This window comes from Terrapene carolina, unplaced genomic scaffold (assembly GCF_002925995.2).
Source record: "Terrapene carolina triunguis isolate 2854851 unplaced genomic scaffold, T_m_triunguis-2.0 Scaffold374, whole genome shotgun sequence".
Classification (NCBI taxonomy): domain Eukaryota; kingdom Metazoa; phylum Chordata; order Testudines; family Emydidae; genus Terrapene; species Terrapene triunguis.
In genome coordinates, this window is record NW_020664725.1 from 12,053,500 (window position 1) to 12,070,556 (window position 17,057).

General features: G+C 51.5%; 1 protein-coding gene across 2 annotated transcripts in view; it reads left to right on the forward strand.

Moving 5' to 3' along the window:
• The first annotated feature begins 8,719 nt into the window (after positions 1–8,719).
• The window catches only part of NECTIN1 (nectin cell adhesion molecule 1), a 156,330-nt gene continuing 147,992 nt past the window's right edge, over positions 8,720–17,057 (forward strand). For both annotated transcript variants that reach the window (XM_024196645.3, XM_024196646.3), the window contains exon 1: positions 8,720–9,596. In XM_024196645.3, the coding sequence (XP_024052413.2) occupies positions 9,515–9,596 (82 nt within the window). In that variant the 5' untranslated portion in view covers positions 8,720–9,514. The remainder of the gene's footprint in view (positions 9,597–17,057) is intronic.

The window sequence follows — 17,057 nt, forward strand, 5'->3', positions numbered from 1 at the left end:
CATTGGAGCTACTCCCGATTCACAGCAGTGACTCCACTGGCTGCACTGGAGTTATTCCAGAGTCCGAACAGTGAATCCATAGGAGTTTCATAGATTCATAGATTCTAGAACTGGAAGGGACCTTGAGAGGTCATCGAGTCCAGTCCCCTGCCCTCATGGCAGGACCAAATACTGTCTAGACCATCCCTGATAGACATTTATCTAACCTACTCTTAATGATTCTGGAGTTACTCCAGAATGATCCCAGTCACTCCAATAACTTCAGTGGAATTACTCTGGATTTACATCAGTGACTCCATTGGAATTACACTAGATTTAAACCACTGACTGCAGTGGAGTTACTCCACATTTACTCACTGATTGCTGTGGGGTTACTCTAGATTCATACCAGTGATTCCACTGAGTTCAGTGAATCAGCAGATGAGCCAGGAATACAACTCCCACCATCTGGTCCCATGATCCAGCCACTCGACCACAGTTGTCCACAGCCCACAGAGCCTCTATGAGGGAACAAGACTGTTTTCACGTCCGAGGCAAACACAAGGCTAATAATGATTCTGGAATAGGTATTCCAGTAAATTTCCAAGTGTAGACAAGCCCTCCATTGCTTTTCTCACAGGAGTGAGCACCCATGAGTTTCCAAAACTCTCACCCTGCAGGCTATTCAGAGTACCACTTGGGGACTCTATGTCCTGTCCTTAAAGCCTCACAGGGTGTGCCACATCTCTCAGGAAGGCAGCAATACAGTGGCTCTTAAATAATGGATGATACTTTCTAGTACAACCACCACTAAGTCTTGCGCACTCTCCAGATGAGAAGCGTAGGCTTTGCAGAGGGTGTGGGACTCACAGCGTCGTGTCTGGGGCTGTGTCCTTGCAGGGAAGAAGGCTGTGTTTTCTTTGCAGCACCTTGTTAGCTACCCTGGGAATAGATGCCCTTTGAAATGAAGGGAGAGCTGCTTTTATTTGATTTCCTCTCTATATATTTTCTCTGTCTGTCCCCCGTGCCTCCTTGGAAGTCGATGGTGTTCTCTGTCTAACATGAGGCTGTGTGTGTGTGTGTGTGTGTGTGTGTGTGTGTGTGTGTGTGTGTGTGTGTGTGTGTGTGTTTCCTGGGATGCCAGCTCTGTCAACAGCAACAATAGCTCTTTGCATCAGGCATTTAAACAACTTTCTCTGAGTAAAATTATTCTTTTGTCGTGTTTGGATGCACACTTGAACAGAGAGAGCTGATATCCTCACAGGGAACACACACACCTCGGCACTACCAAAAGCAACGCACTTGGGGCTAAGCAGTGAGAAAACTCCTAGGGACGACGGGCCAGATCCTCAGCTGGTGGAAATCAGCCTGGCTCCATGATATTCTGGACATTTCCATTACCTGCCTCTCGATCCTCTTTCTCTCTAGCTGTCCCTGTGAACAGCAGCTCATCCTCTGCTGTGATAAATGACTCCCTAGCCCTGAAATCCTTGCCTGGCTGGGTGAATCCAGCAGCATAAATGCTGCCCTTCAGTCACTAGATGGCGTCAGACAGTTGTGCTTCTTGCAGCTGTGCTATCACCTTCTCTCCCTAAAAATGTGGGGGAATTTTAGGGAGAGAGAAACCCCGGCTCTGCCCACCCTTTTCCTAGCCAACTGCTGGCTTCCTGAGGGCCCCTACTGCTCCATCAGAAACCATCCCAGCCCCTGTGATGAAGATGTTTCTTCAGAATCTACCCACCAATTTCCAGTTTATAGCTGGGTACCATCCAAATTAGGCTCCACTGGGGATTCCGGCCTCCAGCTACATGTGCCCTGGGCAGGACTTAATTTGTGCCAGGGCTGAGCCCCGGCACCTCTAGGCTTAGCAGTTCACAGCTCCGGCACCTCTGGGCTTGCCACGTCAGTTATGAAAGTAAAAAAAAAATTGTGTGTATCCCTGGCACCTCTTACAAATTAAGCTCTGGCCCTGGGAGAAGCAGGGTGGGGCACACATCCATTCACTCCCTGGGCACTATGAGAGGGAGGTGCCAGCCCTGGTCTGGGGTAGAGGTACCCTGAAGAGGAGCTGTGATCAGGACAAAGTCTGTCTCCTCTCTCCTGAGCTGGCTGTGTGCTGCCAAGGGCAGATCCTCCATCCTTTTCTGGGGCTGGCTCGGAGCCGTGGGAGGAGTCCCGAAAGACCAGGTGGCAGGAATTCTTTGCCTCCCTGCAGCAAGGGCAGGGAGGGTCCATTCAGGTCAGACATGGGCGCATCTATACAACCAGCCCAGGAGAAAGCCTGGGACTGGAAGGCAGCTTGGCATAGCAGGCGATCGGGGAGACTGAATCTGCGTCACTCCAGCCAAAATCGTTCCCTGATTTTGGATGCTGTAATCCAGACACCTGTGGGAGCCTGATTTTCTGAGGTGCTGAGCGTCTGCAGCTCCCATAGATGTTGATTGGCGTGGTGGGTGCCCAACACCTCTGAAAATCAGCCCCAGCCATGTATCTCTTGCTGGGCCTCCAAACACTGGGGCCTCCAAGTCAATTGACATTGAAAATATGGGGTGAAATCCTGATCTCTTTGAAGCCAATGGCAAAACTCCCATTGACTTCAGTAGGGCCAGGATTGCACCTAAGGGCTTTAATCTCCCTGGGCCTCTTTTCTCCCATGTACAAGGGGGATTATACGAAAATTCCTGCCACACCAGGGGTGCTGTGAGCTTTTCAGGGGGCTAAGGTGCTCTGACAGCATTGCATAAACACCTAGACAGAGCTCATGTCTGCAGAGGGATTAGAACTTGTGTGAGCTCTGTTAACTGTGGGACAATTTCCCCTCTAATTCAGGGTTGCTTTCGGCGCCGTTAAATGGAGCCATCTAGAGAACCACAGGCTGGGAAGGAATACGGAGATTGAAATGCCCTCTCTCTACAGGAGAGGTGGTACAGGAGATCTGGCTCTGTTGCTGGAGCAGTGTGTGTGTGTGTGTGTGAGAGAGAGAGAGAGAGAGAGAGAGAGAGAGAGAGGTTGCAATAGGCTAGCTCAGGACTGAAGCCAAGCGCAGAAGTATTTGCAGCTCTGATCCTTCACTGTTGAGTGCATCGCAGACACATTATGTGTGTTTACAGATGAAAAAGCAAAAATAAAGCCAATGCCGTCTTAACCATTCTGTGCAGCGCTGCACTCCGCACTGATTCAAAATGTTTATAAACACGGAAGGTAATGTAATCAACTGCTGCAGCAAATACACCCCAGGTACGGGGCGGTGACAAGAGTGTCAAATGCGCTCCCTATGTAGAGTGACAGGGCTCTGCTGCCGGCCGTTCACAGAACAAAAGCCCGGTGAGAAATGCTTTAAAGAGCAATTTCTTTTCCCCTTTCAGTCCCTCTGGCCATAATCATCAGCATAATATGACATCATCCATCTCTATAGTGCCACTCATGTCACAGTGCTCTGCAAACTACATGCATAGGGAACTGCTGGAAAGCTGTCACCTCAAGGGTGGACGGTGGCAAAGCATCATCCAATGCAGGAGAGGAAATTTTGCCAAAAGGTGCCAGGATCTGGGAATTACTGGGTGAAATTCTCTGGCCTATGTTAGGCAGGAGGCCAGAGTAGATGATCTTAAATGGTCCTTTTTGGCCTATAGTCAATTCAAGCCCATAGTTCCGCAGGCTTTGTAATGTCTGCCCAGAGCAGAAAAGGGGTTAGTGTCTACAAAGGCGTAGCTGAATGATTTCTCCCCTTCCCCCTCCCGTGCGTGGACCCACGTTTCTCTGCTTCAGAGGGACAAACAGCTGAGTCTAACTATCATTCTATGATTCCAACGTGTGTGCCTATGACGCTGAGTCACAGAAAGTGCCCCTGCATGTGACGGAGGCCCAGAGCAGTGCTGTCTTCACTGCGATCCGGCTCTCTGCCCGTACAGCAGTCCTTTGTGTTGCTGATTGGCTAAGAGATTGTTGATCTGTCATACCTGTAGGATTTTATGCAGCTGGGGTCTGTCCCTATTGTTATGATAAACTTTGTCACTGGGCGTTTGTAACATCCTCACCAGCTGTTTTCAGCCGATGATGTAGGCAGGGCTGGCTCCAGGATTTTTGCCGCCCCAAGCGGCAAAAAAAAAAAAAGCCGCGATCAGCGGCAGCTCTACCGCCGCCGCTTCATTCTTCGGCAGCAATTCGGCGGCAGGTCCTTCCCTCCGAGAGGGACTGAGGGACCCACCGCCGAATTGCCGCCGAAGAGCCAGATGTGCCATCCCTTTCCATTGGCCACCCCAAGCAACTGCTTGCTGCGCTGGTGCCTGGAGCCGGCCCTGGATGTAGGGAAGGCCCCAAATGACCAGTCTTCAGGCACTTTGAATCCCTCTCTTTCTCTGTGTCTGTTCTCTTGCTAGTGCAGACCTTAGCCACTACCAAATGTGTCCTCCTCAGAGCGAACCATCTAAGCCACTGCATCTGCTCTCACCCTGGTAACTGTCGCTAAGGATTTTGGGGGTTGCACCAGATGGGATCTGGTTGCAAACGGCTGTCTGTAGAGTCAGCATCCATGAAAAAGTCCTGGATTAGTTCGATGCACCCTCAGCTGACGTGTGGCCGGCGATTTGTCACTGCGCTGCAGGGAGCCTGTCCATTCCCAGCCAAATGTTGCATGCTTTAATTGCAATTTCAAGAACATTAGTTGCATGACAACTTATAAAAGAGTGGGCCAGGTGACTATGGTATTGCTAGTATCTGGGCCTAAGCCAGACCCCACAAGGAAAGCTGGACTCATGTCACAGAAAAAGCTCTGATTTGGTGAGTAGCTCCCACCTAACATGAATGGCTCCTTTCTACCATCTCTTTAGAGTCCCTGTACATTCAGTGGCAAAGATCACTTCCAGGTGGGATTGGAGAGCTGTTTTCCTTGCTAGGTTTCAAGGCACTGATAACACAGATTCATTTTTCTCTTTGTCTTTAGTGAACTGTACCTAGAGCTATTTATTAATAGGGACAGAGCCTTTGTGGGTTTCTCTAGCCTGGGGCTTGTGCTCCTGTTCTAACTTGAGTTAACTAACATGATTATGAATACTAGTCTTGACGCTCCACAAATGATTGTTCCACAACACAAACAGTTGTGATATACCCTAGCCTAAACTCTTGGGTCACCTCAGTCGGCTAAATTGAAGTAAGAGGGGAGAGGGGAGATTAAACTGCATCTACATTAGGGAAAAGGCCCTGGTGAGATTGGGGCTAGCTAGCATGTGTTAACTAAGCCTGACTGCCTTTCCTAATGTAGACAAACCATTTGCTATGGCTGTTGAGACTTCATGGTGATAGAATTCACACCCTCCAGCTCCAAAATCACTTGAACTAAAGAAGAGCCATGACTGTCTACAGGCCTGTTAGCAGTATAGTAACTATGCCCCACAGTTAAGCAGTTCTGATTTCATGCCCGTAGGGGGCAGTGGCGCATAGACACACTCCCTAGTTCATTGCAATAAACAGTGGCACCTCAGAGAAGCGTGCCTCATTTCTGTGCCTTTAACCTTAAAGTGTGATGGATGCTCTAAAAATACCTGGCTAAATTAAAGAGCGTAGACAGACCGGGCATGATTTTCAAGGGTTCTGAGCACCTGTTGCGCACACTGACTTCTACTGGAGTTGTGTGTGCTCAGTAGCGCTTGAGAACCAGGCCCAGACTTGTGTTACTTGGGAATAAATCTTTTTCTTTCTTTCCTTCTTTCTTTCTTTGGCCTGGTCTACACTGTGGGGGGATCGATCTAAGATACGCAACTTCAGCTACGAGAATAGCGTAGCGGAAGTCGACGTATCTTAGATCGACTTAGATTGACTTACTTCGTGTCCTCGCGGCGCAGGATTGACGGCCGCCGCTCCCGCGTCGACTCCGCTTCCGCCTCGCACCCTGGTGGAGTTCCGGAGTCGACAGGGGAGCGCGTTCGGGGATCGATTTATTGCATCTAGACAAGACGCGATACATCGATCCCTGATAGATCAATCACTACCCGCTGGGGGTAGTGTAGACATACCCTTTCTTTCTTTCTTTCTTTCTTTCTTTCTTTCTTTCTTTCTCCCACAACTTTAAAAGCCCATACAGAAAGCTCTAAGTGCCCTACTAATTAATTTGACTTACAAATGATAAGCACCCAGCAGCAAAATAAAATTAAAAGATCTAAGTTATGATGCTGTGAAATGTGAGGTGACGCTCTCTACAAGTACCTATATGGGGAAGCAAGTTAAGAACATAAGAACAGCCACACTGGCTTAGACCAATGGTCCATCTAGCCCAGTATCCTGTCTTCCGACAGTAGCCAATGCCAGATGCTTCAGAGGGAATGAACAGAACAAGACATTTTCAAGTGATCTATCTCTTGTTGTCCAGTCCCAGCTTCTGGCAGTCAGCAGTTTAGGGACACCCGAAGCATGGGGTTGCACCCTGATCATATTGGCTAATAGCCAATGATAGATCTATCCTCCATGAACTTGACAGTAGACTGCTCTTTAATCTAACAGAAAAAGGCAACATGAGATCCAATGGCTAAAAGATGAGGCTAGACAAATTCAAACTAAAATTAAGCTACACATTTTTAACAGTTAACCACTGGAACAACTTACTATCACCTGTCCATCCACCACCACTTGTCTTTAAATCAAGACTGGTTATCTTTCTATCATGTATGCTGTAGATCAGGCAGAAGACCTAGGCTTGGTGCAGAAATTACTGGATGACGTTTTCTAGCCGGTGCTACAGAGGAGGTCAGACAAGATGATCCTAATGGTCCCTTCAGGCCTTGAAATCCATGAATCTATTAGCTAAACCTCATTACTACGTAATAACCTTCATTATTTTCAAACAAACCTTGTATTTGGCTAATCCGCTTGGTTACAGCACTGTCCAACCTTCCCTTGAATGGCAATTAGCTTCACTGGGAAGAAAAAAAGGAAAGGGGTGTTGAAAGAGTCCTTGGAGGTATCTTTTTATAGCTTCCGCCTTTCCACTCACCATTGTATGCAATATCCTTCCCTACTGATTCTGTCCTTTTCTGTTTGCCAAGCATTGATTTGTTCCTGTGTTGTTTCTAATGGAGCTTGAAATCAACATGACTTTGTTGTTGTTGTTGTTGTTGCTGTTCGTCACATCTTTGTTTGAGACTCAGCATCCTTGTTGATGCCCGTGCAGCTTGAGGTCTAGGGCTTGTTGGTTAAATACTGAGTTAGCGGAGGGACCTTTAAAAGCAGAAAACATTGTTTTTCTCTAGGTCCTATATTCAAGGGTCATTTTAAAAAAGTACATACATGCAGAAAATGCTAATTCTGAATCAGCATGACTACATATAGATATACACACAAAATATGGCCTTTGTTTACATTGCACATTGTCTAGGTCCTACATAAACAAGGGACATTTATAAAAGTTTGTGTGTGTATGTGTGTATATACATAAACCAATTATGAGGTGTGGTGGCCAGTGGCTTGACTGCAATCTCAGAGGTTGTGGGTTTGAGTTTTGCTTAATCACACACTAAATCTCACCTCCAGTCCACCCAGCTGCAAAATAGGCACCTGATCCATTGGCTTAGGGAAGTCAAAAGCAGTCAGATATGATGCCAGTTGTGCCACTCCTTCTATACCATTGGCTATGGAAACGGTTGCACCCTAAACTGCATCCCTCTGATAAGCTATCTCTGGTTGGGGGCAGACTTCTACTTGTTACCAATAGTAAAAGTTTGCCTTTATCATCCAAGTGCTTTGCAGTCGTTAATGAAGTCTCACAACTGGGCCAAATGAAAGAAAGCCGGAGATTTAGATATTTCCCAGTCCCTCACCCCCACAGTGCAGCCCCACCCTCCACTGACGTGACAGGGGCTATTATTTCAAGCTCAGACAGGCATATAATACTTGGTTCACATGTTCAGGCGTTCCTCTGTATCCATGAGGGCTAAAACCATAGTATTCTGATTTCATCCAGTGACTCCCAAGAGCTGGGAACCTTGGCCTGTAGCCTTCATCCAACCCCTTTGTAAAGCAAATCCCTATCAGGGTTATCCCCTTTGTACAGATAGATAAAATGGGGCCCAGGGATTCTCAGCCATGAAAACCAGATCATTGTATTACTTATCCATCATCCCAGTCCGCTCCCAGAAGAGCTTGCAGTCTAAATGGACAGGACAGACTATGGATGCTGGAAGAGGGAAACAATATACAAGGGAAATGCTTGAGGTGAAGGCGGGCATGTGTGGGTGAACCCAGGAATCCTGACTCCCAGGCCCCTGGTCCCACTACTCAAGAGCACTGGAACCCACAGAACCCCGGTCCCATGGGATGACTTCAAGGATTATATATGCCAAACCAGAACAAACAGTGGGTCCGGCGCTGCAGATCTTCCCGGAGTGTGTGTGTGTGTTGTGGCGGGGGGGGAGTTATCCAGTTGAAACTAATGGGCTAATGGTGCCTTAGCAGGATCGGGCCCAGACTGGCTGAGTACTGGGCTGGGAGCATGTTAAATCTGCCTTTCCCGGCGGGCGCAGCCACTTGAACTCGGTGCTAATTTTTTAGGGGGGAGGGGGGAGCCCTAAAAAAACCGAGCCAGAGCCCGATCTGCGAGTGTGGGGTCGGCTGCGGGCCACGGCTGGGCGGCTGCTGCCGAGGCGTGGGGGGGGGGGGGGGCGGGAAGGGTTAAGGCTGGGCCCTCCTCCTGCTTTACATGGGCTGACATCACGGCGGAGGAGCGGGGTTACGGATCCGGAGCCGCGCCAGTGTGTGTCTGCGCGTTCCATTGTTACAGATCAGAGACCAGAAGGGAGGGACCCGCTTTTCCCGTGCTGATGCTCCAAGGAGACTCCAGTTCTTTCCCCCAGCCGCCGCCGCCGCAGCAAAATCTCGGTGCCAAAGAGTCCCCCGGCCGCCAGCCCGCTCTCTCCCGCTCTCGGTGCCCGGGGACTGCCTCCCCCTCTGCTCCTGGAGGAGAGAAGCAAAGACATGGAGCTTTGCAACTTGCACCAAGCTGGGACCATCTGATCGCAGCAGCAACGTGGACTGGAAATTAACCAGCCCTTTCCCCCTCTTTGCAAAGCCCGGGCTGGGCGGCGGGGGAAGACACCCAGCCTCCTGCGCGGTTGCATTGGGATTTGTTCCCCGGTGAAGGGCTCCGACCTGCCCCCAGGGTCCGGAGGGGGAGGCGGTGAAGGGGAGCATGACCTGCCCTCCGCCTGGTTCCAGGGAGCGGCGGTGCTAAGGGGGGACGCCAGGCGCCCCGGCAGAGAGCTCTGCCCCCTGAGGACGTGGTCGCCGGAGGAAGGAGGAGAACTGCCCGATCCCCCTTGGAGCGCTTTTTGCAGCCCCAGAAGGGAGGCTGTCCGCGACAATCGGTGGATTTTTAAGGGGCCCCTCCAGCTTTGTGTGGTGCACTCGATATTTATTGCCCCGGCCTAGGTTGGGTTTGTATTTTCCTTTGCAATTTTTGTTTTTGGGAAGGGGGGCGAGGTGCAACCCCCAGCCAGCAGCTCGCCTGAACCCCGGCGCCGCTGCCGGTCGGTTTGACTCAGGAACTCTGATGGCTCCGCGGCGGCAGTCGAGATGCCCTGGGTGCTGGTGGACGACTGGAGTTTGCTTGCTGGTGGCTTCCCTCTTACCAGGTGAGCGGCGGGGATCGGCTGTGCCCGGCCCCATCCTGCCAAGGGCCCGGCTCCCTGGCAGCAAGGATGGGGCGGGGGGGGGTTGGGGCTGCTGTGGGGCGAAAGGAAGTTGGAGGTGAATAGGGTGGGGTGGGAACGCTGTCTCTTTTTTTGCCCAGCTTTGGAGCCGATGTGAAGGCATCTGCGTGGGCTGGGGGGTGCCGCATGGGAGGGAGCGGGCGGGGGGCGCCTGGCAGAACGGGCCGATCTCATTTTGCCTGTAAAACAACAGCAGGATGATTTGTTTTGGCAGCAGCCGGGCTCCAGTGTCCCGGGCGCTGGGGCGGTGTGTTTGCTTGTTGGCGCTAGCAGCGTCTGGCGCTGCCAGGCTTCCCAGAAAAGGGCTGGGCGAGGCGCACAGATGTTTGGGGCGCGCTCGCTCGCCAGCCCCCCGCTGTTCTGAAATGGGGGGGAAGCCCCAGCTGCGTTATCCCGCAGCCAAGAGATGCTTTGGGGGTTCCGTGTCCGGAGGGAACTTCCCCCAGCTGCACGGGTCACGGTTCCGAGCCGCTCCTGGGGCCTGATTCGGATCCCGGGGCCAGGTGGGTCGAGACAGAACCACTCCACTGAAGACTCACCCCGCGTTACCGCTGGTGCAAGTGGGAGGAGAACCGGCCCGGGGCCAGCGGTTTGCCAGGCGTGGCTTGGTTCTGCCCCCTTCTCCCCTGGCCTTTAGAGCAGTTCATAGGCTGACCCACTTTTCAAATGGCCCTGGCTGGGCTGGCTCTGTTGCTGCTTGCGCCTGCTGCAGCACCAAAGGGGTTAATGTAAATCCGGGGTCCTGCAAAGAAAACAAAAGGGGGCTGTCAGTTTAGCACTCGGATGGGGCCGTGAGGGGCAGGGACAGTCCCGGTGCATTGTGCTGGAAAATGCGTTTGGGAGGCAACTGCAACAGATTCCCTCTTTCAGGGCTTAACTCCTTGTGCCCGGGCCTGGGCGTGCAGGTGCCAGCGCCCCATTGCCTGCCCTTCCCCAGGGGGTGCGTGCTGCAGAGGGAGGCAGCCTTGTAGCTGGGGAGGCAGGAGGAGCTGGATCAGAGGTGGGTGTTTTAAAAGGGGGGAAAGGCAGAGGGCCGGATCAGCAGCTGGCCACAAGCACGCAGGACCTGTCTCCACTGGAGAGCATCAGGGATGGGCAAACCCGGAGACTGGCCAGCTCAAGGGATGTGGGAGAGGGTGAGACTCTGCTGAAGGCCTGGTGCTGAAAGTCAGGAGTCCAGAGAGGATCTGCCAAGGGTGGAGAGTCCAGGGGAAAGGGAAGCCAGAGCTGGATCTGTCCCTCCTTATCCCCCTGCCTGGGAGGAAAAGGAGCTGGTTGTGCATTGCAGAGGAATAAGGTGATGGGTGAAAACAGCCTGGGGCTCGTATACAGGTCACTGTTCTCCACTATTCCTCCAGCCAGGTGGATCGGCTGTTTTAAGAGCTGCTCTGAGCTGTGGCTTCTTGCAGGAAACAAGCTCAAACTTTGCAGGAAATCATTTGCCGTGGATGCCCTTGGAGATTTTCCATTCAGGGCATTGGCTAGGTCACGCTCCCCACACACAGCCAAGAGGTACTGGAGATGGAATGAGTCTGCAGGGGCAGAGGGATGAGTGGTTTGCTCTTGCAGCCACTGTGATTAATAATTTATCCCTCAAATCACCATTGAAGCATAGGAATTGCCTTAGCAAAACACAATTGCTCTTTCTGTTCATTGCTTCAGTTTCTGTTCTGCCACCCCTATGCTAGAGGAGACTAGTGCTCCATCTAATCAGTATCCTGCTTCCTGCTATACTTAAGGGTCCATGGGAAGTCCCATCTCCTGCCATATTGCAATAGATCAGTGCTCTGTCTACTCTGCTATCCCTCCTCCGTCTCTCCTGGAGCCTACCAGTGGCCGACCTAGTCTGGTAGCCTGGCTCTGATTTGCAGAGAGAAACGTACAGTCAACTCCGCAACGCTTTGGCGATATAGTCCTTCCTGACCCCTGCTGGTGACTGCTTTGTGCCCTGAAGCATGGGTGGTTGATATTTTCAGCTCTGGTAGCGGGTAGGTGTCCCAGCCAGAGATCAGGGCTCCAGGGTGCTAGATGCTGTACAGAAACAGAACAAAAAGATGGTCCCTGAGCCCCAAGGAGCTTATGGATCTTACTAAACTGCTCACCTCAGCAACATCGGTTCACAGTGAGTTCTGCGAGGGAGTGAGACGTTACATTTAAAAGCTGGAGCGCGTGTGCATGAAGCTATCCATATATAGCCACTGAGAGCTAGAGAGGCAGAGGTGTCAGGGAAAAGACAGGGAGAGATGGAGAACACAGAATGAAGCTTTTTTTCACTCCTCTGGCCAAAAAAACCAAAAAAACCCCACTTTGCTGAAGAGAATGATGGGACCCAGGAAGGATGCAATGAAATCAGGAGGCAATTTTAGTCTTCTCCCTGCGTTCCTCTGCTTCTGTCAGACCTTTAATGCTCATCTGTTCAATGCAGATTTTTTTTTTGTTCCTCTCCTGTGTACATTTCCCTCCCCTTCCCCCTCTTCTTATAATGTTAGCTTTGTCTTATAAGGAGATAAAAGTTCCTTGCCATAAAAAGCCATAAGAAGTCCCTTATAAAAATCTGTTTCACAAATTGTCTTTAATGCAATCTGCTCAATCGCCCATAACGGATTCAATTCAGGGCTCCTGCAGTCTACCATGCAAATCTGCTTTCCTGTCCGTTTGGAGCCATTACCAGGTATCGTGTCAGGCTGTGGTGTAGAGCTTCAAAGATGTTAATGGGAATCAGCCTATTCAAAACCACAGGGAGCTGGAGAAGAAAGATCCTAAGCAGCTGATTTTCAGAGGCTGGGAACAGTTGTGGTTCAATTTATGTTTAAGAAGTACTAATGCGCTATCTGTTTATCTGCCATGGAAATTGGTGCCATTCGAGGCACTGCCAGTCTTGTGATTGACATGGGTGGCTTGGCACCAGAAGATCTGGTTTCTATTCCCAGTGCTGCTACAGGCTTTCCTGTGGGACCTTGGGCAATTCCCTTCTCTTAAGTTGGGACAGTAATACTTCTTGAGTTCATAGTGGGGCCGGCATAGCTTGGTTTGTAAGGTGCTTTGAGATCCTCAGATGGGAGGTGCTATAGACATGCCTGATGGCAATTTGCAACTTCAAAGTACTTTGATGATCACTGACTAAGTCACACCAAAGTTATAGTGGCCTGGAGGCCCTAGGTCAGATGTGAGACTTCACTGCAATTCAAGGGGAAATTTCCTTTCCAAGGAGATTGCACAGCCTTCAGGAGAATCTGTCATCAGACCATTCACAATGCCCAAGCTGTATATCTGTGTTAGAGGCCAAAGAGGACTGGTCCATATTATGGTCTGAAGAGCAGCTATAATATCATGAAGCATCTGCTAAAAGGCTGACGCTTGCAAACATCGCATTCATTGGTCAGATTTTTTTCTTCTGTGCACTCCTGCAGCATGACAACAACTGGATCAGACTATTTTGGGAAGTGAGCGTGTGTGTTTTGCGGCTGTTTTCTCATTAAATATCGCTAGTGCACTGGAACTTACCGACTGAGTTTTGGCCTGGAGTGAATTTATGGGCGTGTGTGTGTGTCACCAGGGGTTGGGTGTTCCGACTGGAATTGGAGCCAACCCAGCTGACCTGAGTTCAACTAGCCCGGCTACTCGGCGGTTATCGCATGGTGGAAACCACTTTTGATTACTGGTTAGAGCAGGGGGGGACCAGGGAACAGGACTCCAGGCTTTTATTTCCAAGCTCTGCCTCTGAGTCTGCATGACTGTAGGGTGAGCCACTTTGCCTCCTTTTGCCTCAGTTGCCCCGATCTGGATAATGGGGTTATAATAATCACCAGCCTCACCCGGGGTGTTAAAATTAATGGGAAAGCATTGGCAAACGCTATGGGGGCTGCAAAGCAGGATTAGGAAGAGAGGGCATGATGGGATACTCATCTCAGAACAATGCAAGGGGCATCGCTAACTAGTGGTTAATAGCGTAAGTGGGCATTGGCAGGGTCCAGCAGCCTTTTCCTCATGGCTGGCTCTCCCTCAGGCTTGATCGTTCCAGCTGGCACCAGCCTAGTTTCCAGGGAGGCACTGGGTAGCTGAGAACTATCCTTCGGGCACCTCTCGCTCCTGAGTTGAGTCACACCGGGAACCGGGTGAGCCAGCTCCAGTGACCTGCTTCCCAGCCCCAGATGAGCAGGTGGCCCCCTCAGCGGCCTCCCTTTCGCTCTCCTGTTGGAGTGAGTGCATAGTCAGTCAGATGGGCGGGGTGTCTAAACCTAGATAGAGAGATGAGATGAAGAGGGAGGAGGATGCTGGGGAGGAGCGGAAGCGACTGCCCCCTCCTCAGTGACATGTCCTTGCTGTAGCCTAGGGAGATTCACTCATCTCTAAACGCACTGTGTCATTAACAGGCAGGGCTTCTGCAGGAGTGCAACCGGCAGCAGCCAGGCCTGGGGGAAGGGGCAGCTATATAGTGAGGCGCACAGCACGGAGCAGAGGGAGAGATGGCCCTCTGGGACACAGAGCAGTAGGAAGGAGGCTGTCCATGGAGCTTTGCAGGGATAAGTTTGCAAGTCCTCAGGCGGACACACAAGACCCCTTGACTTTCTCTAGCAAATGGCAACCGTGCACGCTTCCATCTTGCTATGTTGTTGCTCTTCGGTCAGAGCAGCTCTTCTTTGATCTCGTTGGGCCAATGAAGATTTCTGGCTTTAGCTGCCCCTGCCGTGGCTGTCTCTCCTGCTGTCCTGTGGTGGGAGCCCCCACATGGGCTTGTCCTGAGCCCCCACCCTCCACTGGGAATTCCTCCTGATCAGGAGAGGATGTTTGGGAGAGTTTCCTTCAAAGGTGCCCACTCCCTGGGGTGATGAGATTTGGGCCAGTGTGTTGCTCAGATGAGCTAAAGCTGGTAATGAAAGCAGACGAGGTGGCGGTGAGAATCCTGCAAATACTCCCCAATAGCTATCCCGGGCTCATATGCCAAAGTGCTTTTTACCAGCCCTGCAGCGGTGACCCCATGAGAGTGGGTGCGCACACAGACAAGTGTCTATGTGTGTATGTGTATTTTCATGCTTGTGTGTATGCACATATGTACATCTATGCAAGTGTGTGTACAGCGGTATGTGTGCATGCCCTGTGGGTGTGCGTGTGTATCCAGGGGTGTGGACATGTTCAGAGGTGTGTGCATGTGTGTACAAGGGGTGTGCGCTGGCATGTCCGTGTGTCTTTCTGCACAGGCCAGTTGGGTTTGTTGGTACGAAGGGCACAGATGAAATCTAGGGAGGGGCAGATGGTTCCTAATCAAATAATGCCGTGAGAACTGTTCTCTTATTCAAATGCGTCAGCTTAGCTCTAGCCAGCTCCCCAGCTCATTGGTGGTTTGGTGCCGGGAGCCAGCGTGCAGTTTGCATCCTCTCCCCCGTCCCCTCTTAATGTCAGCCGAGAAACGGGTTTTGCTTGGTCACAGAGCCACATATTCAGTCCCTGCCCTCCCAGAGTCTCTCCGGCGGCAGTGAAAGCTCTGTAGCCCATATCACCTTTTCAAGTGAAAACCCATCTAACTGAGGAAGGAAACCTCTGACAACTATATCTCCCCCCCCCCCCACTCCCCCTTAAGCTGCTTTTAAGCCCAGGCCCCTCTCCTGATGTCCAGCTAAGATGCCCATTGACCTGTCCTGGCAAAGGTTTTAGACCAGGTGAGGACGGGGCCTGCTCACTTTCTCATTGCTGCTGGGATGAAGGGAACCTCTCAGCTCTGGAGCAGAAAAGAAACTCCAGCCTTAGCTGCCGTAGAGGGAGCAGTGAGCTCCTTGAGTCAGCAGGTGAGAGCGCGCAGGGGCTAGTCAAACCTCCGGCCGTCCTTCCCCTGCCTCCCCAGTGGCTGAGTGACTCTTCCTGTGTTTTAAGGGCCTGGCTTCCAAGCCTCGCAGCCACTGAATGCGCGCTTGTCGCAGACAAACTGCGGGTGAAGCAGGGAGTGATGCTTGCACATGCCGAGCCCAGTGGGTACGTACCCTGCCGCTGCCCGTTTTACATGCACCAATCCGCGTTATGGGTGCATGTGCCTGGCTCTGGGGCTGCATTGCAGGTGATCGGGGGGATGGAGTGTGGCAGTTTAACCCCTATACTTTCTTTGCAATTGATTTTCTCTTCCTCTTCATCTCAGGGGCTGGGACAGCCCGTTGGCACAGGCTGGTCCCAGAGGAGTTGCAGCAACTGCTTTGCTCTGCTGCTACTGTAAGGTTTTTAAGCAGTGAGCAGTGAGTGACTGTGGATAGGACAGGGGTGTCAGCCATCTCTCTCTTCTTTCCTCTTTCCCGATGCTCTGCCCTGGCATGGCTGAAGCTCCCTGCTCTCTCTGTACCACGAGGCAGCGGACTTTGGAACAGGGGCTCAGCCTCTGCTGTGAATGGGTTGCTTGACACCAGATGAGGATCTGGCTCACAGTTTCCTACCCTTCCAGATCCCACTGGGAGGGGAATTGTCTGTATTAGGGACACCTCCCCCTTACAAGACGTCCCTTCTGATGCTGGCGCTCAGTGAGGTATATATTCCCCTCCCTCCAGACAATATTTGGGTGGGGGACACTCTTGTTATCAGCTAGATCCAGGCAGAATGCAGATGAGCCTCATCCCACCCCAAGTGCACCCCGATCCTACACTCCATCACGGCTTGACATTCCATTCCTGGGCCCTCCAACACGGGTCTACCACCCCAGACCTATGGTGCCCACTGAGATTCCATCCTCCCCTCCTTCCACATGCTTGATGCTCCAGGACACAGCTCCAGCAAGGGGACAGGGGCAATGGTCTTTCTGCACCTTGTTCGCTAGGCTCTGCCTCGCTCTCCCACTCTGCTCCAGACCCTCCCCTTGCTCCTACCCTACACACCATGGCTTAGAGTCAGTCCCGGTCGAGGATGTTTTCAGTGGCTCTTTGAATTCTCATCAGCCATATGGGTGGGTGGGAGAGATCTAGGGAAGGAGCCATCCACCTGACAACCTTGCCCGCTGAGAGAAAGGATCTGGGTCATTTTAAGAAGTAATTCCTGCTCTTGCCATGCCCTGCTTTGCCTTCCTCCTTCTGATAGGGGCATACGCTGCAGGGGAGGCTGCTGCAGCCCGGGAGAGGAAATGGCTGGTGACCCCACTCTGCTGTGCTGGGATGTTGCACAAGGATCTCGAATCACATCATTGATTTGAAGCATCAGCGTGTGCCATATAAGCCACCTATCTAGGCAACAGCAGGTGCCAGTAAGCCTCTGTATATTGAGGAGTGGCTGCATCTCTTCCTCTTTCTCCATCCTTTCTTCCCAGCCCCTCTTTACCTGGGGTTAAGCATGTTATTGCAGTCCTCTTTCCTGGCCAGCCAAACCATTCTTTCTTTCTTTCTTTCTTTCTTTCTTTCTTTCTTTCTTTCTTTC